The sequence below is a fragment of the Protobothrops mucrosquamatus genome, unplaced genomic scaffold, assembly GCF_001527695.2.
Source record: "Protobothrops mucrosquamatus isolate PMUCROS unplaced genomic scaffold, P.Mucros_1.0 scaffold35, whole genome shotgun sequence".
Classification (NCBI taxonomy): Eukaryota; Metazoa; Chordata; class Lepidosauria; order Squamata; family Viperidae; genus Protobothrops; species Protobothrops mucrosquamatus.
Window position 1 is genome coordinate 617,986 of NW_015386419.1, and position 26,176 is coordinate 644,161.

A 26,176-nucleotide genomic window follows, 5' to 3' on the forward strand; every position below is an offset into this window, starting at 1 on the left:
TAATAATAATAAAGTTGGAAGGGACCTTGGAGGTCATCTAGTCCAACCCCCTGCTCAGGCAGGAAACCCTATACCATTTCAGACAAATGGCTGTCCAGTCTCTTCTTAAAAACTTCCAGTGTTGGAGCATTCACCACTTCTGGAGGCAGGTTGTTCCACTGGTTAATTGTTCTAACTGTCAGGAAGTTTCTCCTTAGTTAGTTTGTTGATCAAAAAGTATGATAGATTGCATCTTTAACCTGTAAATATGTGACATTGTTATCACTGATTTTATTGTTCAGAGTACTTTGGGGAAATGATTGAAATTATTTGTGTGTATGTCTGTGTGTATCAATGCAGATTTAGAATCTATCACATTATGAAACTGTTCCTAATTGCTGGCCATTGTTGCCAATTTCAGTGTTTAATATATTAATGCCGAACATGACCATCTACTTTCTTCCAGGTGGACTTGGGAGCACTCTACTTTCATTACTCTTATACATGATTTATAATAGGAGAGACACAGAGGAGTGCTGACCTTGTTTAACTCTCTGGAATTTCACAGTATTTGTCAATGCCAATAGTTATAATATGCATCAGAACTTGCTTCTCTAGAAACTGGGGGGGGGGGGGGTTGCCAAACAACCATTACTTCTCCAAATGGTTTTGGATTACCATCCTGTCATTTCTGATCATTGAGAGATTTTAGTTTTAAAAAACCCTGAAAGATGACCTTCCTAATATACAAGGTGCTAGGTGAGGTCATTCTGGAAGAGGCACACAGTTGCCAAAAGGCACACTGGGGTGATGGCTTCCCAATATCTCAACAAGACTCCAAGATATTCTCCACCAACCCAAGTGACCTTTCTAAATTCTCAATTATATTATTTCCTATTCCTCTTTATCAATAGTAGGATAATCCTTTATGAATGATTACTACCTGAAAAAACAACTAACAGAGAATAATCTGAAACTTAATCCAGATTTAAAAATATAATATAGCTATGAAAGATAAGAACCACATAGAATAAACATTCTTTGTGATAAGTAAACCAAGTGCTTTTGTCTCCAGGATAATTGCCGACGAGATGAGAACCTGTTACGTCTTTGGATCATTGAAGCCAAAGGTTTGGCCCCGAAGAAGAAGTATTTCTGTGAAATATGTCTGGATGAAATATTAGTCGCCCGTACTACCAGTAAATCAAAATCTGACAATATTTTCTGGGGTGAACAGTTTGAGTTCGCTAGCCTTCCACCCACCTATCACATTACAGTCCACATCTATAAGGACACTGAAAAGAGAAAGAAAAACTTTAAGAATAATTATATTGGTCTGGTCAGCATTCCCATAGCTACTGTAACCGGTCGACAGTTTGTGGAAAAGTGGTACACCATCAGCACTCCCACAGTCAATAAGGGGAAGTCTGGTGTGCCATCCATCCGGATCAAGTCACGGTACCAGACCATCGTCGTCCTTCCTATGGAAAAATATAAAGAGTTTGCTGAATTTGTAACTAACAATTATACTGAATTATGCTCTGTTTTGGAACCAGTGATAAGTGTCAGAGACAAAGAGGAGATGGCCTGTGCTATGGTGCACATTCTTCAGAGCACTGGCAGAGCAAAGGTAAGAATATGCAGAACCACCACTCCCTTTGTTGGAGTAACCAACAGACACTCCAAAAGCTACTTATGGCTGTTTTTCAAGGTTACAATAGCCTCACCACCTTGTGATCGCATGATCACATTTTGGGCACTTGGCAACCAGCTCATCTTTCTGGCCATTTGCGACATCTCATGGTCACATGACTATAATTTGTGATTTATTTTTTTTGCCAGTTGCCATGTTTACTTCCAGTTATGGGCAAAAACACATATATTGGAGAAAATTGATTTGCTTAATTACCATGGTGTTCACTTAATAATTGCCACATTTTTTTCCTGGTCTTGTCACATGATGCCTCAATTTATGATTGCAGCAACTAATGACCCTAATGATAGGCTCAATTATGGTGATCAGTCAAGGGCTACCTGTATTTCTATCCTTTTTTCTAATTGCCTGCTCAGTATCTTATAGATTAATTTATAGCCCTCAGATTAGCAAACTCAGAAAACAGACTCCTACCAAAAGATTAGTATCTGTTTTGATTCAGTGCCTATTTTGAATTGTGGGTCCAGCAGAAATAATTTTTAAGCATTTGCAGTGAGATGCAGAGCTCTTCGGATTCCACCTCCACCCCTCAACATCCTTTTTTCTCTGGTGCCACAGCCTCTCTTAGGGCCAGTTATGAACTTAGATTATGCATGTGTCTTTTACTTCTTTAGATATGTTGCACTTTGTTTGGAAATGAGAGAACATTCCTCTTCTGGAGGGTAAAATAGAGCCCATTGTTTCAAGTTTACTCTCAGGTTTGAGTTGTGTGGGCAAATCTCTGAAGGACAGTCTTAAGCAGGGCATAGTTCTTAAAAATAATCCTCAAAGAGCAGAATATAGAGAGTAAAATTTTACTAGAGACAATGTGAAACCATGTTTGTCTTTTTATGGCACTCGCCTTTGATTCCTAAAAGAAGATTTGTTTCTTTTTCCAGAGAGCTTGTGGTAAAATGTTTATTCTCCCAAGAGCTTTGTGAGAAAGGATAGGTTGACAGAGAGATGCCCCAAAGTTTATAGTGAAGCTAAGGGAGATTTTAATCTAAACTTCCCTGGTGTAAAACCAATATTCTATTATGCCACACTAACACAAGTGTATCCTGTTCAAACACTTCTTCTAGATTGCAATTCGTGCTTTCGGGATAGATTGATATGGCCATGTTTAGCCCAAGAAGCAAAAGAGAAATAAATGAGAAGAAAAATATAGTGGAAAATGTGTGTTTCTTGAATTAATGCTTAATATTCTCTGCGTATGTACAAGTTCTGTATTCTAGGCTCCCCACTTCCTCTAACATTCTGTGTTCTTCTCCCCTTCACTTCCCAAGGCACTCCTTTTTGCCAGTTTTCTCTATGTCCACAGTTTCCAGAAAATTATATTCTTTTTTTTAAGTATTTTATTAATTTTCAATTATTACAATTCATTATGCTTAATGAACGTGTTGTCTGAGTTAATTTTTTGCTTAGTAATAAAAGTTAAATACTTGCTCTCTATCTCGCTTTTCCAGCCATTGATAAAATAAGTTCCATGTTTGAGAATATTCTGTGTCTTCTTTTTCTTTGATTCTCAATGTAAGTCTTTCCATTTCAGCACAGTCCAGTATTTTCTTGATTACCTCTTCATCCAATGGTGTTTTTTCATTTTTCCAATGCTGTGCAAATACAATCCTCACTGCTGTTAATACATGTAATGTTAAATATATATTTTGTTTATACCTAATAAAAAAGTTCAGGTTTAAAATCTACGTGTTTCCCTAACATCTTTTCTAACCAAGTATGTATTTTTGTTCTAAATGTTTTTGCTTTAATACATGTCCACCAGAGGTGATAATATGTACCAGGTTTTTTATTACATTTCTAGCATTTACTAGACATATTTTTAAACATTTTATAGATGGAAGATGCCATCTATAAAACATTTTCTGTAAGTTTTCTTTATACGAAGTTGCCATTGTCAATTTATAGCTTTTTCCCCAAAGATTTTGCCATTTCTCTAATACTATATTGTATTCAAAAATTTTTGCCCATATTATCATTGTTTCTTTCACTTGTTCATCTTCCATTTTCAAATTTAATAAAAAGTTATACAATTTCTTAATCAGTTTTTCATCAGAAGTCAACAATACCTGATCAAACATTGTCTGGTCTTTGTAAAAACCATATATTTTAACACCTTTATCATACCTCTATTGCATTGGCAGTCAAAGCCACCATGATAAGTCAATACCCTGATCTTCTAACTCTTGTTTAGATTTTAATTTCCCATCTGTATTCAGAATATCCTTATATGTTAGAATTTTCTCAAATTTAACTAGCTTTGGGTGAACGGATGCTTCCATCGTTGATAGAGCCATCCTGGGATTTTCGTATAGATTTTTGGTTTTATCTTTTCTCCTACAAATAATAATGCGTTTCTTATGTAGTGGTTTTGGAAATATCTATGGCTTTTATTCTTTTCATACCATAAAAATGCGTGCCATCCAAGTTGCAAGTCATGTCCTTCTAAATATAACAACCTTTTGTTTCTAAGGGTTATCCATTCTTTTAACCATGTTAGAGCACATGCTTGGTAGTATAAGACCCAATCCGGTAGTCCAAATCCTCCGTTTTCTTTAGCTTCTTGTAGCATTTTCAGTTTGATTCTGGCTTTCCTTCCTTGCCAAATAAATTTCAAGATCAGTGTATTCACATAACCAAAAAACCTTTTCTCTATTTTTATATGTACTGTTTGAAATAAAAAAGGAATTTTGATAAAATATTCATTTTCACAGCAGCTATTCTTCCTAATGTTGATAGATGTAAGTTTTTCCATTTTTCCAAATCTAATTTTGTTTGATTTAGTAATTTTATATAATTATCTTCTTTTATCATTGCACATCTTGCTGTTAAGTATATTCCCAAATATTTAACTTTCTTAACTATTTGTAAGTATTTTTTCTGACAGGTTTTTTTTTTTTGCTTATCTGTAAGGTTTATAACTATAACTTTGGTTTTTTCTCTGTTTATTTTCAATCCTGCTATTTCTCCAAATTCTTTTATCCTTTTTAATAATTTAAAAGTTATCTCCAACAGTTCTTTTAAAATGAATACCAGGTCATCCGCAAATGCTCGTAGTTATAGCTTTTATCTTTTATCTCCATTCCTTTGATTTCCAGATCTTGTCTGATATTTCTGTTGAGAACTTCCAAAGTTAGTATAAATAGCAGTGGGGATAGTGGACATCCTTGTCTTGTGCCTTTCTTTATATTAAAGTTCTCTGTAGAGTCCCCATTGACAATTACTTTTGCTGTTTGTTTATCATATATTAATGATCTTTATAAACTTTTCTCTAAAGTCCATCCAGTTTAGTTGTTGTATCATAAATTGCCAACTTACATTGTCAAAAGCTTTTTGAGCATTTAAGAAAATTAGTGCCATTAGTTTTCCTGGGTGCATTTCATAGTATTCCAATGTATCTAAAATAATCCTTAAGTTATTTTTTATTTTGTCTTTTTGGTAAAAATCCATTTTGGTCTGGATGAATAAATTCCGTCAAAAATCTTTTCAGTCTCTCTGCTATTATTGAAGCAAAGATTTTGTAATCCATGTTTAGTAGTGATATTTTTTATCTGGGTCAAATCTGGGTCCTCTTTTGGTATTAAAGTAATATTTGTTTCTCTCCATGTGTTTGGTAATTTAGCCTCTAGTAATACCTCATTGCAAATTTCTTTCATTGGTGAGCTTAATGTATCTTGTAAACATTTATAGAACTCTGTAGGTAGCCCGTCTGGTCCCAGGGTTTTATCTTTAACTACTTTTTTATTGCAGCATTTGAAAATTGTAAACCACCCTTCTCATCTTGCAATTTATTTATCAGTTTCTTCTCTCTTTCTTTTTTCAGTTTATAAGCCAGCCATCTTCCCAGCTTATTTGCATTTTCAAAAAAGTTTTGTTTTGCCTTTTTAATTTGTTGAGCCAATTCCTCTGACTATTAAATTTAGTTTATGTTTTATTGTCTCCATTTGTCTTTTCACAGCTTTCTTTTGTGGATATATCTGTAATTCTAACTCCAATTTCTTAAAATCTGGTTGGCGTTGTGGTGATACAGGCGAGGGAAAGCGGAACTCAGCTTCCTAAGGCTGATTCCTACCTGTAGATAGGAATAGTAACCTCTTGAGATACAAGGTTGCTGCTTCTTCCAGGGCCAAACAGAGAAAACTGGCTATCAGTAGATCAGGTTCAAAAATTCAATTTAGCAATTATTTTATTATTCAACATCCAACCAGTACTGGAGGCTACTTTTCCAGAATAGGAAAGACTGGATGCAGGCTGTCTTTGCTAATTACTCACAATTCCTATGGAGGTTGTTGTCAACAAGCTGTTAAAGAGCAAAGTAGGCACAAAATACAGATAGCAAACTCGGACAGGAGGCACCAGTCTGAGTCACTCTGAGTTTACAAAGATAAAAAAAAAGTATGGGCAGATCCTCTGTTGTAACACACCAAAGATGTTTTTTAAAGTTGTTTCTCCATGCAGATATAACGGGGTACTCTTGCAGTTGTCTCCGTTAAACATATATATCTCATGAATTCACATATGAAAAACATCAATCCCAAAGTAGAAAGGAGTAACCACCACAGAGAGAATGTAACATCTTCTTCAACCACTCCCACCCCTCTATCCTACTGTGTTCTCAAGTGGGTAAACTGTGCTTGTCTTGGCGTGGGATTAGATTAAAGTTTAGAATGTGTAAATTGGTACATGGGATCACGTAGCTTGCTAACTGCTATGTTGTACATTGTCTCCTCATTTTAAATTCTTTTTATTAAGTTTGTTGTTAAGTTTTCACTAATGAAAAGTAAGGCTTTTTCTGTTCTCTAATGAACTTTGTCTCATGACCTTTCCTCTGCATAGTCTTAATTATTCCATACATTGCAGCCAATAGCAACCAAAGCCCATCAGGTTCCACAATCAGATCCTGCCCTGTAGCATATTGTCTGCTATGTGACTTATCCATGGAACACCCTTCTTCTCAGGAGTCATTCCAAAGTAGGACTAAGAAGAGCTGTTTAGTCAGTAATCTCTCATGGCTATTGGCCAAGGCTGTATCCCTCTGGCAATCAAAGCAGAAATGCCTGCAGAGGCACAGAGCCTTGTGGCTGGATGGGAGGGGGCAATCCTACAGCAGGCTAGTTGGAGCCCTGCAGGCCACCAACCTCCTTCAGGTTCTTCCTCCCGTGTAAAATAGAATATTTGCTAGGCTTATTCTGTTTTTCGCCAGAAAGCACTATTTTTCTATTAGTTTGATGTGGTTTTAGCCTGTCTCAGCAGCAGGCTGGCCCCAAGGTGGAGGCTTTATTGAAGGATATATTCTTCTTCACAAAGAGAAAACGGCTCAGCTGGAGTGAGTGGACTTCATATATGAGGCCTAAGTGAAGTATATCTGTACGGGTCTGGATGGGGAGGAACAGACTCAGACTCAACCCTTCCAAGACCGAGTGGCTGTGGTTGCCGGCGCCCCGGCATAGTCAGCTGATTCCATCGCTGTCTATAGGGGGCGAAACTTTGGCCCCCTCAGAGAGGGCGCGCAACTTGGGTGTCCTCCTGGATCCACGGCTGACACTGGAAGATCATTTGTCGGCNGGACTGACCTAGGGTGAATTTTAAATAGGGATAATTTTTAATGATTTTTAATAAGAGACACAGCTACAAATATTTGGTTTTAATTGGCTTTTATTGGGGAAATGTGCTATGTTGTTTTAATATGCTGTGAGCCGCCCTGAGTCCCGTGGGGAGAAGGGCGGCATATAAGTCTTAAAAATAAATAAATAAATAAATAAATCTTGCTTATCAAAAAAGAATATTTGAGGCAAATTGTTCAATTGAATACATCTAACAGTCTCTAAATACCTTAGATTCCCTAATAGGAGGTACTGTCACTCTTTCAGCATTTTTACTTTTTTGTTGAGTCAGTCGTTTTAGCCATCCGGCATATTCTACCCAACCTCTGTCCATAGAGTACACCTATCATTATATACATCATTTTTTTTCTCACCTTTTTTCCTTTCAGGACTTCTTGACTGATCTGGTGATGTCTGAAGTGGATCGCTGTGGGGACCATGATGAGTTGATCTTCAGAGAAAATACACTTGCCACCAAATCCATTGAGGAATATCTCAAGTTGGTGGGACAGAAGTACCTGCAAGATGCACTAGGTATAGAAACATTTCTCTATGATTACATTTGTTATTTCTTATTTTAAAAGTTCATTATGAATCCATTAAGGGAGAAGAGGTGGTCCCAGTTGCTGAGTCGTCATTGGGTCAGAGAAATTAGTTAAAGTAGCCCAATCCAAATATTTGGATGTGGGATGAAATACAGTATCTGCTGTAGTTTCTAACAAATTTGAGAATGTTAGATTCCTTTGAGAAGCAGAATGTTTTCATTATTCACATTATTCAGCCATGCAATATATGTGGCTTTTAATGTAGATAAGAGTACCTTAATCTTGTTCTATTCCTAATGTGTCTTCCTGTTCTACTATTTTAATTCTAAGCCCCTTTATTATTCCTTTTTAGTACTGTTGAAAACTATAATAAATCCCTTTAACTCAAACTCATGAGAAATAACTTGGGTGATGCCTAATCTATAGAGAATAGATTAGGAGTAATTAATGTAGGCATCACATGCTTTCCTTGCCCTTCTCTTAACTGGATTCCTAGTGCTCATCTGTAAATTCTATATCCTGATATCCCATAGCCCTTCTAAATAAGTAATTCTCCGTTTTGTCCCAAATTGTGGACAAATACACCTTGCCGCACAGCAGTACTCGGGCTATCAACGCAGGCTTACAAATTGTCAACCCAGCAGCCTAACCATGTGAGTACACACCCCTTTTTTTTGTAAATTTTTTATTAATTTTTTTCGTACAATTCAATAGTACTTATTCAACAATGTGTTGTCTGAGTTTATCATTCACTAATACAAATTTAATTCCTAATCCTTTATTCTTTTCTCCTGCCATTGATAAAACAAGTCCCAAGTCTGATAGCATTGTTTCTTCTTTTTCTTTCAACCTCATAGTACGTCTGTCCATTTCTGCACAATCTAATATTTTTTTAATTATTTCTTCTTCTGATGGTAATTCTTCCTTTTTCCAATATTGTGCAAATATGATTCTTGCCGCTGTTATCACATGTAAAATCAAATATATAATTTTGTTTATCAATCTTTTCTGGCATAATACCTAATAAAAAAAATTCAAGTTTAAAATCTACATGTTTTCCCAACATCTTTTCTAGCCAAGTATATATTTGTTTCAACACATGTCCACCATACATGATAATAAGTACCTGACTTATGTTTACATTTCCAACATCTATCTGACATATTTTAAAACATTTTTGCCAATCTTGCTAGTGGCAAGTGCCATCTATAAAACATTTTATATAAATTTTCTTTATAAAAAGCAGCCATTGTCAGTTTATAATTTCTTTCCCACAAGTTTTGCCATTTTTCTAATTCTATGTTATATCCAAAGTTCTTTGCCCATGTTATCGTTGTTTCTTTAACTTGTTCATCTTCCATTTTCAAATTCAATAAAAATGTATAGATTTTCTTAATTTGTTTCTCATCAGAGGTTAATAATGTCTGATCAAACAAAGTCTGCTCTTTATAAAATCCATACAGTTTGACATCTTTATCATATCTAACTTGCATTAATAGGTATGTCCATCATGCTAGATCTACACCCTGATTTTCCATCTCTTGCTTAGATTTTAAATTCCCTTCAGAATTTAGAATATCTCTATATGTCCATATTTTCTCAAAGTTAACTAAATTTGGATATATAAATGCTTCCATTGTTGAAAGCCATCCTTGTATTTTCAAATATATTTTACATTTTATTTTTCCCCATGTTAATAGTAATGCATTTCTTATGTAGAGGTTCTGAAAGTACTTATGCATTTTATTTTTCCCATACCATAAAAAGGCATGCCAGCCAAATTGTAAGTCATGTCCCTCCAAATATAACAACCTTTTGTTTCTGAGAGTTATCCATTCTTTTACCCATGTTAATACAGATGCTTGATAATATAAAACCCACTCTGGCAAGCCAAACCCTCCATTTTCCTTAGCTTCTTGTAGCATTTTCAATTTAATTCTAGCTTTCTTTCCTTGCCAAATAAATTTCAAATTAATGAATTTAAGTCTTCAAAAAAAAATTCTCTAGTTTTACAGGTATTGTTTGAAATAGAAACAGTATACTTGGTAGTATATTCATTTTCACCGTAGCAATTCTTCCTAACGTCAACAATTGCAAGTTTTTCCATTTTTCCAGGTCTTATTTGGTTCAATATTTTTATATAGTTATCTTCTTTTATCATTGAACATCTTGCTGTTAAATATATTCCCATATATTCAACCTTTTTAACTATTTGTAGTTCTATTTTTTCTGATATTTGTTGTTTTTTTTTGCTTATCTGTGAGATTTTTAATTATCACTTTAATTTTTTCTGTTTATTTTCAGACCTGCTATCTCTCCATACTGTTCTATCTTTTCCGATAATTTAGGAATCATCTCTAAAGGTTCTTCTAAAATAAATACCAAGTCATCTGCAAATGTTTGCAATTTATAAGTTTCACCTTTTATTTCTAGTCTTTTAATTTCTGTATCTTATCTAATATTTCTGTTAAAACTTCCAACATTAAGATAAATAATAATGGAGATACTGGACATCCTTGTCTTGTACCTTTTCTTATCTCAAAATTCTCTGTGTAATCTCCGTTCACAATCACTTTTGCTGGTTGTTTATGGTATATTGTTTCAATCATATTTATAAAGTTTTGTCCAAAGTCCATTATTTTGTTCAGTCATAAATTGCCAGGAAACATTATCAAACGCCTTTTGGACATCTAAAAATATTAGTGCCAATTGTTTCCCTGGATGCAGTTCATAGTATTCCAATATGTCCATTATAACTCTTAGATTATTTTTAATTTGTCTCTTTGGTAAAAATCCATTTTGATCTGGATGTATAAATTCATTTAAAAATCTTTTCAGTCTCTCTGTTGTTATTGAAATAAAAATTTTATAATCCACATTTAGTAATGATATCGGTCTATAATTTTTTATCTGCGTCAAATCTGAATCTTCTTTTAGTATTAAAGTAATATTTGCTTCTGTCCATATACTTGGAAATTTAGCTTCCAACAAAAGTTCATTACACACATCTTTCAACAGTGCACTTAATGTGTCTTGTAGGCATTTATATAACTTTGTTGGTAGCCCATCTGATCCCGGTGTTTTTTCATTTTTTTGTCTTCTTATAGCCTCTGTTAATTTCATCATTGTTATTTTTTCATTTAACATGATTTTAAAGTTTTTTGAAATTTTTGGTAAATTATTCTTCTCCAGATATTGAATTGTTTTCTCCCGTGAAATTTCTTCTATATCAGTGATGGCGAACCTTTTAGAGACCGAGTGCCCAAACTTCAACCCAAAACCCATTTATGTATTGCCGGGTGCCGGGTGGGCGTGGCTGATGGGTGGGTGTGACCCGCTGGGTGGGCGTGGCTACAGTGGTCATGGCAGACGGGTGGGCATGGCCAGGGTGGGCATGGCCAGCTCAATGTTGCTCCTGGGGAGAGACGCCTATGGGGGCCAGGCAGGGTTGGGGGAGATCCAGGGGTCTCTGGCGGGTGGGGCGGTGGGCAGGAGGCTGGTTCTGCAGGCGGAGGCGAGGCAGGGCAGGGGTGCCATGTCGCAGGGCAAGGCAAGGCAGGGGCTGGGGCAGCTGCTGCCTGACACCATTGGCCCCCGCAAACAAAGGCCAGCAAGCGCATGGGTGCTGGGATGTATCCGGCCACGTGGGACCTCGGCAAGTTAGTGGGTGGCTAGTTGAAGAGGACGGTTGCCATCTGCAGGGCATGGCACGCATGCCCACAGAGAGGACTCCGAGTGCCACCTCTGGCACGGGTGCCATAGGTTCGCCACCACTGTTCTACAGTATATCATATAGTTTCTCATAGTATTCTTTAATTATCTTTTTTATTTCTTGATTTTTAATTTGTAAAGAGTCTTTTTCATCTACTAAATTATTTATCATTTTTTTCTCCTTCTGTTTTCTAAATTTATAGGCTAACCATCTTCTGGGTTTGTTTGCATTTTCAAAAAAATTGTTTTGCTCTTTTAACTTGCTGCCAATTTTTCTGATTCCATTAAATTTAATTTATGTTTTATTATTTCCATTTGTTTTTTCAGTATTTTCTTTTGTAGATTTATTTGTAGTTCTAATTCTAGTTTTTTAAATTCCTCTCTTAATAGTATATATTGTTGTTGTTTTTTGTTTTTTTGTCATATATGTTATAGCTATACCTCTAAAGTATGACTGTATCCCATACATTTTGTAGTTTTGTATCTTCTTTTGTGTTTTCTTTAAAAAAGAACTCCATTTCTCTTGTTGCTAATTCATTGCTTATTTTAAGATGGATTGATTCAATGTTCATTTTAATTTTTTTTATATTCCTTTCCATGTCATTTTTAAAGGATTATGATCTGCCCATGTACCTAATTCTATCTCAATCTCCTGCATATTGGTCCTTAATTCAGGTGTCATCCAAATCGTGTCAATTCTGGACCAAGATTTGTGACTATTTGAATATAATGTATATTGTAATTTTTTCGGATTAGTTTCTCTCTAAATATCTTCTATCCCAATTTCCTCTATCATATGCCTTAGGAGGCCATTCCCTCCTATCCTCAGTTCTGTGTCCATTGGAGCATAGCCCCCACATAGAGAGAAGGCTGAAGCAAAATCAGAGATGAGGAACTCTTCTTCTGCCATTACCTATTAATTATTCCATTATCATCTTCTAGCAGTAGAGCCATCCCCCATTATTTGAACATTGTCAATACTAGGGACAGGTAGTACGGTGTGGTCCTCAATGGAACCGCATCTACATGGAGGGAAGTGTGTAGTGCGGTGCCCCAGGGCTCTGTTCTAGGCTCAGTGCTCTTCAACATCTTCATCAACGATTTGGGCGAGGGGATAGATGGGGAACTTATCAAATTTGCAGACGACACCAAGCTGGCAGGAATAGCCAACACTCCAGAAGATAGGCTTAAGATACAGGAGGATCTGGACAGACTTGAACACTGGGAGCTATCTAACAAAATGAAATTCAATGGTGAAAAAAGTAAAGTTCTACATTTAGGCAAGAAAAACCAAATGTACAGGTATAGTATAGGTGGTACCTTGCTCAATAGTAGCAACTATGAGAGGGATCTCAGAGTCCTAGTGGACAATCACTTAGATATGAGCCAGCAGTGTGCTGCAGCTGCCAAAAAAGCCAACACAATGTTAGGCTGCATTAACAGAGGGATAGAATCAAGATCATGTGAAGTATTAATATCACTTTACAATGCCTTGGTAAGGTCACACTTGGAATACTACATCCAGTTTTGGTCACCACAATGTAAAAAAGATGTTGAGACTCTAGAAAGAGTATAGAGAAGAGCAATAAAGATGATTCGAGGACTGGAGGCTAAAACATATAAGGAACAGTTGCTGGAATTGGGTATGTCTAGTTTAATGAAGAGAAGTACGAGGGGGGACACGATAGCAGTGTTCCAATATCTCAGGGGCTGCCACAAAGAAGAGGGAGTCAAGCTATTCTCCAAAGCAGCTGAAGGCAGGACAAGAAGCACCGGATGGAAACTAATCAAGGAGAGAAGCAACGTAAAACTAAGGAGAAACCTAGAACTAAGGAGAAACTTCCTGACAGTTAGAACAATTAACCAGTGGAACAACCTGCCTCCAGAAGCGGTGAATGCTCCAACACTGGACGTTTTTAAGAAGAGACTGGACAGCCATTTGTCTGAAATGGTATAGGGTGTCCTGCCTGAGCAGGGGGTTGAACTAGATGACCTCCAAGGTCCCTTCCAACTTCTATTATTATTATTATTATTATTATTATTATTATTATTATTATTATTATTATTATTATTATTATTATTATTATTATTATTATTATTTGTTCTATCCTACATTCAAACAGAGTTATTTGACTTCACTTCGAATCAAAGAAGGGAAAAATTGTTTATGGAGATTTATGGAATATTAATGTCCTGACATAAATTGTTGTTATACAGAATAGGCTATATAATTGTTTGTTCTATCAAAATTATCTAGAAACCTTTTAAATATTTTTTTCTTGTGCCTTCTTCTTATTACCCAATTGTTAGGTGAATTTATCAAGGCATTATATGAGTCGGATGAGAACTGTGAAGTGGATCCCAGCAAAAGTCCACCTAATGAATTAGCTGATCACCAAGAAAATCTCAAAATGTGTTGTGAGCTAGCCTTCTGCAAAATTGTCAATACCTACTGGTGAGTGGATGAAGGATTATTTCTTGTCATTTACAGGAAATACTTGCTGAAACAATGCTAGAAAAACCAATTCAGTTTTTGGGGAAAAAAATAAGTATGAAGAGATATTTAGCAAAATGAAAGGCTGGTGGTTCAATGAGTCTCAAAGGTCTCAAGGCAGGTATCCCCAGACACCGCATTGCCTATCTGAAGGCAATTAAAAGTCATGATGCTACCTTCGATCTTCCCTTTCACTAGGAATGTAATGTTTTAATTGGGAAAAGTGAAGGATTCCATAGGCAAACTCAGCCAGCAGCTGTGTTTCTTCAAAGCCACTTAATAGGAATTAGACAAGGAGTGGTATGTGTTTCTTACGTCATTTTTTACACAATGCTGTATACTCAAGAGGAAATGAGACTATGCAATTGATTTTATAAATACAAAGAAACATGCATCTATTCATATTTTACCTGTTCTGACTCCTTGTAGAACAAAATACAGAATCTAAGGCAAATCGGAAGATGCATCTAGTAGTACTTGATGCGTCTCATTCTGTAGAATTTCTGTAGAAATTATAAGGGTCTGAGTAGCAAAAACTAGGCTACAGTTATGAAACATTTGCCATTAGATAGTGACAACACTGATGAACTGGAGTTGGACCTAGCCCAATAGCCCAGTCCCATCCACAGTGTATCAGCTTATTAGGAATGAAATTCGTGTCAGAGGAAGCATTAGTTCCCAAGCTCGTGAAAGTGATTATTAGTATTTATTGATAATTCTACCCTAGGTTTTTTTCCAAGTGTAGACAAGAAATACCCTTATCAGTGTGTTAATAAGTATAATATTGGAATTTCATAGCAAGAGAAGCAACTTCACTTGTTTATCCCAATGAGAATTTGCCAAATATTGTTATTTTTTTCAGTGTCTTTCCTCGGGAGCTGAAGGAGGTATTTGCATCATGGAAGCAGCAGTGCCTCAAACGGGGAAGGCAGGAGATCAGCGAACGCCTGATCAGTGCCTCACTTTTCCTCCGATTCCTTTGCCCAGCCATCATGTCTCCAAGTCTCTTCAACCTCATGCAGGAATACCCTGATGATAGTACCTCTCGTGCACTCACACTAATTGCAAAGGTTATCCAAAACTTAGCAAATTTTACAAGGCAAGTGATTTTTCATTATTTGTAAGGATCATTAAGGGATTTACTGTTATTTTATCATTGTGACGTGTGTTGTTTCATAGGAATGATTTGGCCTTATCTCTGTTCATAGTATATAGCAGACATGTCAAACACAAGGCCCAGAGGTCAGATGCGGCCCGCGAAGTGGTTTCATGTGGCCCGCAAAGCCATCCTGGAAACAGTGAGGGAACGGCCCCCACTGCCTTGGCCCTGTCCCAGGTCGGCCGGGAGCCAATGTACAATTTTGTGGTGGCCATCTATGCTGAAACGCATTCAATCTTAGCTCCACAAGGCCATCTGGAAACAGCAAGGAACCAGCCCCTGCTGTGTCAGCCCCACCCCCTGGGTGCATGCTGGGGAGGTGTCACCCTTTGTGAAGAAATGCACCATCGCTTGGAAGTGGCCAGCAAATGGCACTTGCCTACTTCACATATCTGGCTTGATTGGCTCCAGGGGAGGGGTTTCAGCAGGCAGTGAGGCTCCTCCAGTGGACCATGCCTTGGCACTTGCCCCGGTCCCACCCCCTTCTGCCAGAGACCCTTAGATCTGTCCCACTCCTGCCCAGGCCCCCACAGGCACCCTTGACGCGAACGATGTAAAGCTGGCCATGCCCACCCAATAGGCCACACCTACCCGGCCAGTAGGCCACACCCACCCGGCCCCCCAAGGGCAACCGCAATGCTGATGCGGCCCTCAATGAAATTGAGTTTGACACACCTGGTATGTGGAGACTTGTATGTGCTGAAATTCCATGTTCAGAAATGTACATCTCAAAGTTACATTTCTCTGTTTCAGATCAAAAAGCGATAAAAACATTATAAACAGAAGTTCCCTCTTAAATAATAGAATGTAGGATAGTGGAGCATAGAAGGCTTGGATCCCATCAGCCCAACTATTTTCTCTGGAAAGATGGTAGATGTGTTGCATCCCAGGCCAGTGTTTAGGGAAGAGGAAGCAACCTGTCCTTATTAGCCCCAGATACTGGTTAGCTTTCACTTGTGGCATTCATAATCCTGTGATTTGACGTTATGTGTAATTTGGATTTCACTTGCTACTATTACAGATTGGGGCCAAAGACGATAATTAAGATAATGATGTTATTAACAGATAGACTCATGTGCGGCTTTTCATTTTCAGTTCTAATTCTCAACAAATGAACTTTGTGAAGCCAAGAAACCTCTAAGGATATTTGGGGGGTGGGCAAAGAAGGGGAATACATGCCAGGTGTAACGACTGCTCTCTCACACTAACTTTGTCTCTCTATAATGACTATCTGCAACATTATTTAACTAGGTATTACATGTAGAAATTGCCACTCAGTCACAGAAATATTGTTTTGTGTCTGGGAATATTTGAAGCAACATTGTAGGATCACCATTTCCCTTGAAAACTTCCTGCCCAACTGCTGACCTTCTTTCTCCCCTCCCTCTGTTTTCCTCTCTCCCCAACTCAGATTTGGGAACAAAGAAGAATATATTACCTTTATGAATGCCTTTCTAGAGCATGAATGGGCAAATATGAAATCCTTCTTGGCAGAAATTTCTAATGAGGACACCATTTCTAATAAGCCAGGATTTGGAGGATACATAGATCTGGGAAAAGAGTTTGCTGTCTTGCATTCATTGCTGTGGGAAGTTGTCTGGGAACTGGACAAGGTAAATTAGTTTGAAGGCTGGGAAGGGCTGGCTAGGCACAACTTTTCCACAAACTGTTCCTGGGTAATGATTAAAGTTAACTTTAACTTTTTTTTTTAAGTAAGGGGTTATAACATCATCTATTTTTTAAAAAGAGTGTAGACCTAGCATTGGGAATCAGTAGAAAGACAGTAGTGAAATTTAATTGGCGCTGAACTTTCATCACTTTGGGCTTGGGTTAAACTGCATTTTTTAAAAATCCTAAATTCTAAAGCAAATGAAAGCACTTTTCCCATCACATCTGTCATTTATATTGCTTTAGAACAATTTTGTTTTGAAGAAAATTATGTTTGATTATCTTCTCCTAAAATAAAAGCCATACTCTAATAGTTTGGAGAGAGCCAGGTTGATGTAGTGGTTAAGGCACCAGGCTAGAAACTGGGAGATAGTGAGTCCTAGTCCTAATCTAGTCTAGTCTAATCTAATCCTGCCTTAGACACAAAGCCAACTGGATGACCTTGGGCCAAACACATTCTCTCATTCCTAGGAAGGAGGCAGTGGCAAATCACTTCTGAAATCATACTAAGAAAATTGCAGAATGCAGTCCAGGCAGTCACCAAGAGTCAACCGTATACATACATACATAACAGACATTCCTATATGGTGCTGCTTCCTTTCTTGAGAATCATCAGTGGTGACCAGGCAACGAGTTACTATCATCTATGGAGGGATCACTTGAGATCCAATCCAGGAAGTTATGGAGTACTTTTTGTCCAGTAGTTGTGATTATAAACAAATTATATGATTGTTCATTCCTGTTAGTATTTATAAGTCAAAATACGATTTAAATAGCTTTGTATATGTCCTTGCACTTCCTTGTGGTTTCTTTCAGTGCTCTTGCCAAATTGCTGGTCTCAGACTATAGCAGCATGCATTTAATTGACCACAATCTTTCCCCCACAGACAAAAATCCCTTTTTAGTTTTCTGGATTACACTTTAATTTAGTAGTGATTTTAGTATTACTCCATCTCACCCTGTGCCCTCTACCCTGGGCTTTGATTGCAGTTTGCTTTGCAGGATAGAAATGCATTAGGTTTATGAGCATTAACTTTTTATTTTGGAGGCTCAATTTTTAATTTCTATTTCCTTTTCTTTCCTCAATGTCTACTGCACCCTCTTTCATCACCACCATCCATTGGGTCATCGTGGTCCTGCTGCTCCATAACAATGCATTGTTTTTTTCCACTCCCACATATAAATGCCCATCTTGTTTTCTTACAACTTCCACTCATCCATCCACATTCATCATTGTTTAATTTAAAAAAAACAACCTCTGAAATGAATGCTACATTGCTTATTGATGAATCAGGGTGAAAATTCCTTCCTACAGGCCACAGTAGAAAAATTGGGTCCTTTGCCAGACATTCTCGCTGACATCGCAAGGGATACAACACACTCTCTGCCCATCCAGCAACAGCTGAGACGTTATCCAGATCATAATTCAAGCCCCAATGTCAGTCTCTCTTCTGGGCTGCAAAAAATATTTGAAGACCCATCTGACAGGTATGCATTGTCTGGCTATTGTTCACATTATGTGGAAGAAAGAGAGATGCACAATTTTGTTCAGCTTGATAGGAAAAATAAGAAGTAAAATTTAGAGTAATGCCCTAATTACATGAGTGGGGCTTTGCTGAAAGCAATAGTTTAGTTATGATAGTGCTTTATTCTCCTAACTGGATAATTGCTTTATTCAGCCCAGTATTTTTAATCCTACATATGCTTCTCCAAGTCAAAATCTTTATCCAGATTTGCTACCTGAGATCCTTTGGCAATAATAGGATGAGTTTTTCTACTGTATGTACAAACATGTACTCGTATCAATGTGAACTACAGCCTATCCTTTAAACTCAGAAACCGTATAAGAAAGAGTGTGTCTGTGTGTGTGTAAAGAGGAATAACATTCCAAATATGTTACCTATGACCTACAGTCTGAAGAGGAACAGTCCAAAATTCCACTGCCACAATTTAAGAATTACTGCAAACTGCCAATAAGTTTTAGTCACAGTTTAATTAATTAAACAGACACTGTTTAATCAAATATTGTACTGATAATGTAATAAGAGGAGCACTAGGAAGCAGTTAGCTTGTATGCAGAGATGGTGCTCTGCTGACAAGTAAAGAATTTATTTTCTTGTATTAAAAGTATTTAACATGGTATAATAGATAAGAATATTCTTGCTACTTCGTCACAGTAATCCTTAAGAACAAAAGTAGGCTGATTATATCTTCTTTCATGGATCAGACTTCATACTATTGTGCTTACTGTATTGGAGTTCTTATTTCACATCAAAGATGCTGCCTCATTTTCTCTAGATTTTTGTTAATGCAGGTTATGAATATTTATTGCTATGACAAATAAGGCCTCCCTGTTCATCATAAAAAAGACACATTATGACAAATTTGGGTTTTTATCTTACTTTATGTCAGGAGTCCCCAACCCCTGGGCCACCTCTGGGCCTTGAGTCATTTGGAAGCAGGCACACGCACATCCCCACTTATGTGAACAGTGGCCGAATGTATTTGTGTGCGCTCCATTTGCGCAAGTAGTGAGTGTGCGTGCCCTCCACTCACACAAATGGAGCTGCGTGCACACATGCTTGCCCGCTGCTTGTGTGGAACCATCCCCTCTCTTCCCCCCACCAGCCTACGATTGAGTAATGCAGGCATGTTGGGCAGACAGAACTTCTTTTGAATAATTACGGTTTTATCTTTTATGTGCTTTATACTTTTTATCCATACAAAAAAGATATACATCTGAAAGGAGTAATTTCTCCCCATTAGGGCCTTTTTACTTTATGCTTATGGGTGGAGCCGTTAATGGAAATACAAAACAAAAATAAGAGCAGTAGAATAAAGTTTTTATGATTCACCTGCAGCAACCAGAAAGACTGATGCAGGCTAAAATTATTAAGATTAGAATACTAAAACAAATGCATAGATTAGGCATTGCATTAAATGTTCATTTTCAGAACAATGTTGCTCTCTTAAGCAACCACCAACTTACCCCTTTCAACAATCATTGCTTCTGAATGGGAACCAAGATGACTTTTGGTTCCATTCCCGTACATAAATGACACCACTGCCCACCTAGGCTATTCCACTTCAGTGACTCATAATATGGAGATTTATATGGAACCCGAGAAATTGTTTAAGCAGAAATATGTGTGTGTGCATGCAAATAAGCAGATATAATGTTATGACCGTGATTGTTTGGATTCTTTCTCAGTGAGCTCAAGTCGAAGTCTGCCCCTCCAGCAAATGAAGAATATTTCAAAGGCAAATTGCTCTTGATGCAGCAGACATCATCCCGGAGTGTGACTTATTCTGATCAAGGGGACGAGACCAATCTGCCCAATGTCCGAAGCATATCGCTAATGAATCTCCAGGATCCCAATGTCACACCGTGTGAATCTGGATCCATGATGCACGAGGCCCCAGTACGTTTATCTGGCAGTCAGATTTCAGTCGTCCAGGTGGCAAGTATCAAGCAGCTCCACAGAACACCACAGACCGCCCCCCAAGTCAGGAGACCTCTTCACTCAGCATTAAACCAGCCAGGCATTCTTCAGGCTCTTTTTTTCCAGAATCCAGTTTATCATCTCAATAATTCTCCTCAGCCAATGCCTAAAGTGTCCATGGAATCAAGCCTGGATAACCTGAGTGTCACCAGTTCCCGAAGCCAGAATAGTGAAGACCTTAAACTTAGTGTACCCAGCAATAGCAGCATGGAGGATTATGCCAAACGCAGCACTCAGAATGAAGATTTTTCTGGGCAGGCCACCATGCTGGACAAACAAGCTTTGCCAGCTCGTCAGAGTTACACTGTCCAGGTCCAAATCCACAAAGCAGACCAAGCAGGACCCAGTGCAATGATCAGGTCACCCCACTCTCTTCCCCACAGTGCCTCTCTTCGAAGCACAGGCAGCATGTCTGTAGCATCTGCCACGATGGCAATGGAACCTCTTCAGGAGGGAAATCAATCCCGGCAGCAGTCTTCCTCCTCCCGAGAGAGTCCAGTTCCCAAAGTGCGAGCCATTCAGCGGCAGCAAACACAACCGGTAAGATAATCTGCTTTTAGACTGGACTGCCATCTGTCAGAGATGGTATAGGGTCTTCTGCTTGGGTGGGGGGGTTGGACTGGATGACCTATAAGAACCTTTCCAACTCAAGTTATTCTAATTCTAATTCTAGAAAAAAAATTCTAAATAGGAGACTACTGTTTCTTTCTTTAGGATACATATTTTGTGAGACATATGATCTGCAGTATTTTTGTGGTATGTTGGATAGGAGAAATAGGAAACTGCAACTGGCTTCTTTGGAATCATGAACAAGAGAGTTTGTGATGTAGACAGACAGACTTCTTCATACATGGTGCCATTAGCCATGGTTTTGCTACCCACAGTAGAATCTTTCCCATTTCCGTATTTTATTCCTTGCATGAAATGGCAGGCAACCTTTCGTAATCATAAAGTACTTTTTTCATAGCCTTGGTATTTGTGGCACTAACATTGGGATGGTGCCCAGAGAGTGACAAAGACCATTTGTAGTTTGGTATGCCTCTTCAGCCTCCATACTCTCTGTTCCTTGGACAGCAGCTGTTCAGTGGCACATGAATGGAGTTGTCTCTCCAGCAACAAGCAAAATAATCATACTATCTCATTCTAGGGCTTGATATTTGGCACATTTTCAAAAAAGATTGAAGGCATACGATATTTGGTGTACCTGTTTTATTTACACTTGTGGGTATGCACATATGTGCTTATATAAAAGGAAAAATAAGTTTATCAACTGGAAATACAGCATATAAAAGAATATAAGAGAATAGAGAAATGTTTTGATAAGATAAACACAGGCTTCAGAAATAGAGAAAGGAGGAAATGATATCATCTGTTTACTAGTTTACCACCATAATTACTGATTATGACATATATAATGTTCTTTGAATGATCAAATAGTCATTTTTAACAATTAAAATGGTTTCTTTTAATCCTCTCAGCCTTTCTAGGCAGTCAATTTTAATGCTAAGAAAAATAATCTTGAATGGATGGAAAATAATGTTGGTTTATATTTTATTTATATTCATTCATTTATTCGTTCATCATTTTTAAAGTGTGACTCTGGGTGGAATTAACTACAAAAGGTTAATAATGTAAAAACCAATCAATAGTTTAAAAAAACTATTACAAGTAGTCCTCGACTTATAACATTTCAGCCCCGAATTTTAATTGTAACTTGTTGGGTCATAAATCATGTGACTGGACCTGATTTTACATCTGCTTTTACAACTGTTAGTAAATGAGTCACTAGTGTTGTTAAATGAATCATGTGGTCATTAAGTAAAACATGTGGTTTTAAGTCCGAATCCAGCTTATCCACTGTGCACGAAACAACAAAAAGTCACAAAATATGATAATGTGACCATGGAATGCTGCAATCAGTTTTAAATATAAGCCAATTTCTAAGTACTTGAAATGTGATCACTTGACCACGGGGAGGGTGCAGTAGTTGTAACTTCAAGGACTATTCATAAATCAAGGACTACCTGTACAATTTTAAAAAGGCTAGGAGAGAACAACAGATATTAACAATAATGGAGCCACCTCAACAACCTACAGTTCCCTTGGGGCCCCCAAGCCTGATGACATAGCCAAGTCTGGAGGGATTTGTGAAAAATGAACAGACGTTCAGTTGAAGCCTTGTTGTTCCCCATCCTGACCCTCACAGCCTCCAGGCGCCACAATAAGACATCAAAGCATTGTTGTTTAAAATTATAAATTATCGCAGCCTTTTTCTTATTTTCTTCTTGTGATAACACAGAAGCATAAGCATCTGACAGTGGTTGTTAAAAGAATTGTGGTTTAATATACAATATGAAGCAACAATAATGAGGGAGCATACAGAATACAAGATAGTCAGTTATATTCAAACGTTGAAGTGAGCAAGCAGGTTCCAACTGCTATTCTTCTCAGACACAGTTTCTTAAAGGGATACTATCCCCAAATACTCTGCTGACTCATTCTCTATATATCACTTCTGCCTGTCAGCTACTAAATCATAATTACCTTGACAAGCATCACTTAATTCACCAGAGGCAGAGAAGTATAATGGGTATCAGCATATTGATGACACTTCCAGCCCATGGCAATAGATGAGCTCACCCAGCAGCTTCATATAGAGATTGAATCGGCAAGGAGAAAGCACCAAACACTGCGGCATCCCACATAGTAGGAGCCAAGGGCCGGATCTCCTATCCCCAGTCCCTACTGACTGGTATTGATCCTGGAGAAGGAGATGAACCAGCACAATACAAAGCTGCCCACCCCAAACCCCAGAGCAGCTCAGAAGGTTATTATGGTAAAGGCTACTCAGAGGTCAGGCAGAGCAAGGATGGTTGCACAACCCCCATCCCATTCCCTCCAGAGATGCAACCAATGCTGTTTCTGTCCCTTATCAGGCCTGAATCCTGCCTGATTATATAACTGGTTATTGGTAAGTCACTGGGTACCTTAGGCTGATTTTGGCCATGAAAACCGCACTGATGAATTTTGCACAAAATATCATGAAAATCATCTTGTAATCCACAAATCTCCTAGAAACAGCTATAATATACATGTATGCATAGATGTACGTGTGCCACTATGCTTACATAGTCCTTGTTGGTTAAAAAGGCATTTTCATATGATTACCCTCCAGGGAGAAGCATTTGTGCCTTTGGGGTATATTCCTGGAAATGCCAGCAAATAAACAAACTCTTAGTTGAAGAAAGTAGAGACTTGTGCAGCTGAGTTCTTGGGTAGAAAGAAGCAAAATAGCTTCTAGCTGTGATTGATGCCTGTGTGTGACCCCAAGTAAATCCAGAGGAACTCTCCTTTTGCAATTTAACCACTCATCTCGATTGATGGGCTGCCTTCTATTTCCTTATTGAAAGCGGAGTAGTCTTGCTTCAAACAGCTGCGGTAGTGTTTGTGATGTTATTAGATCCTTTGGCATCCCTTGATGCTGCTCCTATGCCTCCAGCCAGTGCAGTTGTTCTCTCTGTCAAAGCCTTGGGCTTCTGAGGGTGCCAATTTTTCCTCCCCTGACTCCAGTGGGTTGAATCTACTTGTTCATTCCATTCTTACAAAAACTCTTTGGTATGTTGTAAGCACAAGAGATATATCCATGAATACTGGCACATATTTTTAAATTACAATTAAAATTTCTAATTAGAATTAGAAAAATGGAAACAATATATTTCTGTAGATGAATATATGAATGTATGACTTTCCATCGAGCTTAAACGTTGTCCTTGATTCCTTTGCATTTGCTTACATTTTTCACTTTGAAAGATGTGGTTAAAGTATCTTTCATTGTCTCATGTAAAAATGTCTATTCATGAGCAAAATATGAATAAAGATAAATACTGTGGTCAGAAATCACAGTGCCTTTATAGAAGTGTATAAAAGTAGCATGTGTTCAATATCTGTACCACATATGTTCCTATTTCTGACATCAAAAATAATAATACAACTCCTGCCACATAACACAACAGATGTAACAATTGTTGATAAGAAAGACAAAAGTGTCTGGATGATGAATATTGCACCTGGAGACAGCAGAATAGCAGAAAAAGAACTGGAGAAAATCTTAAAATACAAAGACTACCAAATAGAATAACTATGACAAAAGAAAGCAACAATAGTATCGATAGGCATCTTTGGTGCAATCCAAAACAGTCCTAAAACACTTGAACGCCATTGACTTTGACAAACTTATCATCAGACAATTGCAAAAGGCAGCTTTACTTGTAACAGCTTCTATCCTACGACAATACCTTTAGCACCATCAAACAAGATCTGTCTTATCCCAGGTCCTTGGGAAGAACTCAATAGGTGGATTAATAGTGACAAATTCCAGTCTAAATATCTGGCTGACTGTGCATCCAAGAACATAATAATAAATAATAATAATAATAATAAATATTCAAAACTATCATAGGGATTGAAGGGTAAATTAATCAAGATATGCGATGGTACATAAACAAAAGACAATGGTCTATTTTTCCCCAGTGCAGATTGAATCCTTAGAATTTGTTTTTGAAAGTCACCTTGGAAAAGTAAAAAGGACGTTTCAGATTTGGCTGAATCCCAAATCAATTCTGTGGTTCTGGGGCAATTTAGGATAACCTTCAACCTAACTATAGCTGAGTCTGAATATTGTTGATACTTTACAGGCAGAAAAGCATGACATCTGCAAAATGTATTGATCCATATATATTTTTCCATGCATGGAATATGGCAATGTATTTGTTGTGATTCCTTGCCAGCCAGTGGATCCAGCAGCTGAGTCTGAGGAATCAGATGAGGAGGAGGGGCCTGGAGTGAATTAGAGTCAGAGGAAGGCTCTGAGGAACTCCAAGACTTACAGTCAGACAAGGAGCCTGGCCCCTTTACTCGTGCTCAGGCTGAGACACAGCTGTGCTGGGAGTCTGAGTTGGACAGTGATGAAGAACAGTTGGGACAAATCCTGGATGCACAAATGTGCAAGAGAAGAAAGTAGGACAGAGGAATGCAATGGGGTGACTCCAAAGGCAAAGGAGAAGGCATTAGGAAGCCATGCCTTGGCTGAATTATAAAAGGGAAGGTGTGGGAGGTGCTGGTTGCCAAAGGCAACCATTCGTGTTGAGGATTCAGTTTCTGTGGACTGTGTTTGTTTGCCTTGGACATTGACTCAAGTCTGTGAGAATAAAACGGGTTGGTTTTTTCTTGCAGTTCCTGCCTGTTTCTTGGAAGAGGGGTTTTTCCTTGTGAGCATAACAAGGACTCACATAGGCTGGGACAGAACAGTATTCATGAGAGCAAGATTGTCTATACCCTATATTGTTTTTATTATGAATAGAAATAGCCAAATTTGCAGAAGTGGAACAAATGGTTCCCCCTATAATCTCATATTCCTTGAAATAGTTCCAATATTTAAAAATGACTTTCCTAAGTGATCCATATGGATCACTTAGTATCAGCTGTTCTTTTTCCTATATAGCAAGGAAGCTGATACTGCATATTTTCTGTTTTTTCTGCAGGAGATAAGAACAGTCACTGGTTGTAGGGTTTTATGTAGGGTTCCAATGAATAACATACCATCAATGGTGAAACTGACTAGGAGCTGTGTTCTTCTATGTACATCTCATCCAACTATAACTGTCTTTCCTTGCTTCTTCTATACAGTGGTCCTTTACAGAGCACCAGTACTTGCCTAAAGCAAAGAGAGATCTATTTTGTCTGCCAAAGAGAGCTTGGCTATCACTGTCAAACGTAAAGCAACTTTTGAACTGTAGTGAAGCTACAA

At 37.8% G+C, this 26,176-nt stretch overlaps 1 protein-coding gene across 1 annotated transcript in view; it reads left to right on the forward strand.

The window, feature by feature from the left end:
- Positions 1–26,176, forward strand: part of RASAL2 (RAS protein activator like 2) — a 35,563-nt gene that overhangs the window by 2,770 nt on the left and 6,617 nt on the right. Inside the window, exons 3-9 of the mRNA XM_015811258.1 lie at positions 1,055–1,609; positions 7,680–7,824; positions 13,857–14,001; positions 14,903–15,139; positions 16,611–16,812; positions 18,183–18,355; positions 20,079–20,910. Of these exons, the coding sequence (XP_015666744.1) occupies positions 1,055–1,609; positions 7,680–7,824; positions 13,857–14,001; positions 14,903–15,139; positions 16,611–16,812; positions 18,183–18,355; positions 20,079–20,910 (2,289 nt within the window). The remainder of the gene's footprint in view (positions 1–1,054; positions 1,610–7,679; positions 7,825–13,856; positions 14,002–14,902; positions 15,140–16,610; positions 16,813–18,182; positions 18,356–20,078; positions 20,911–26,176) is intronic.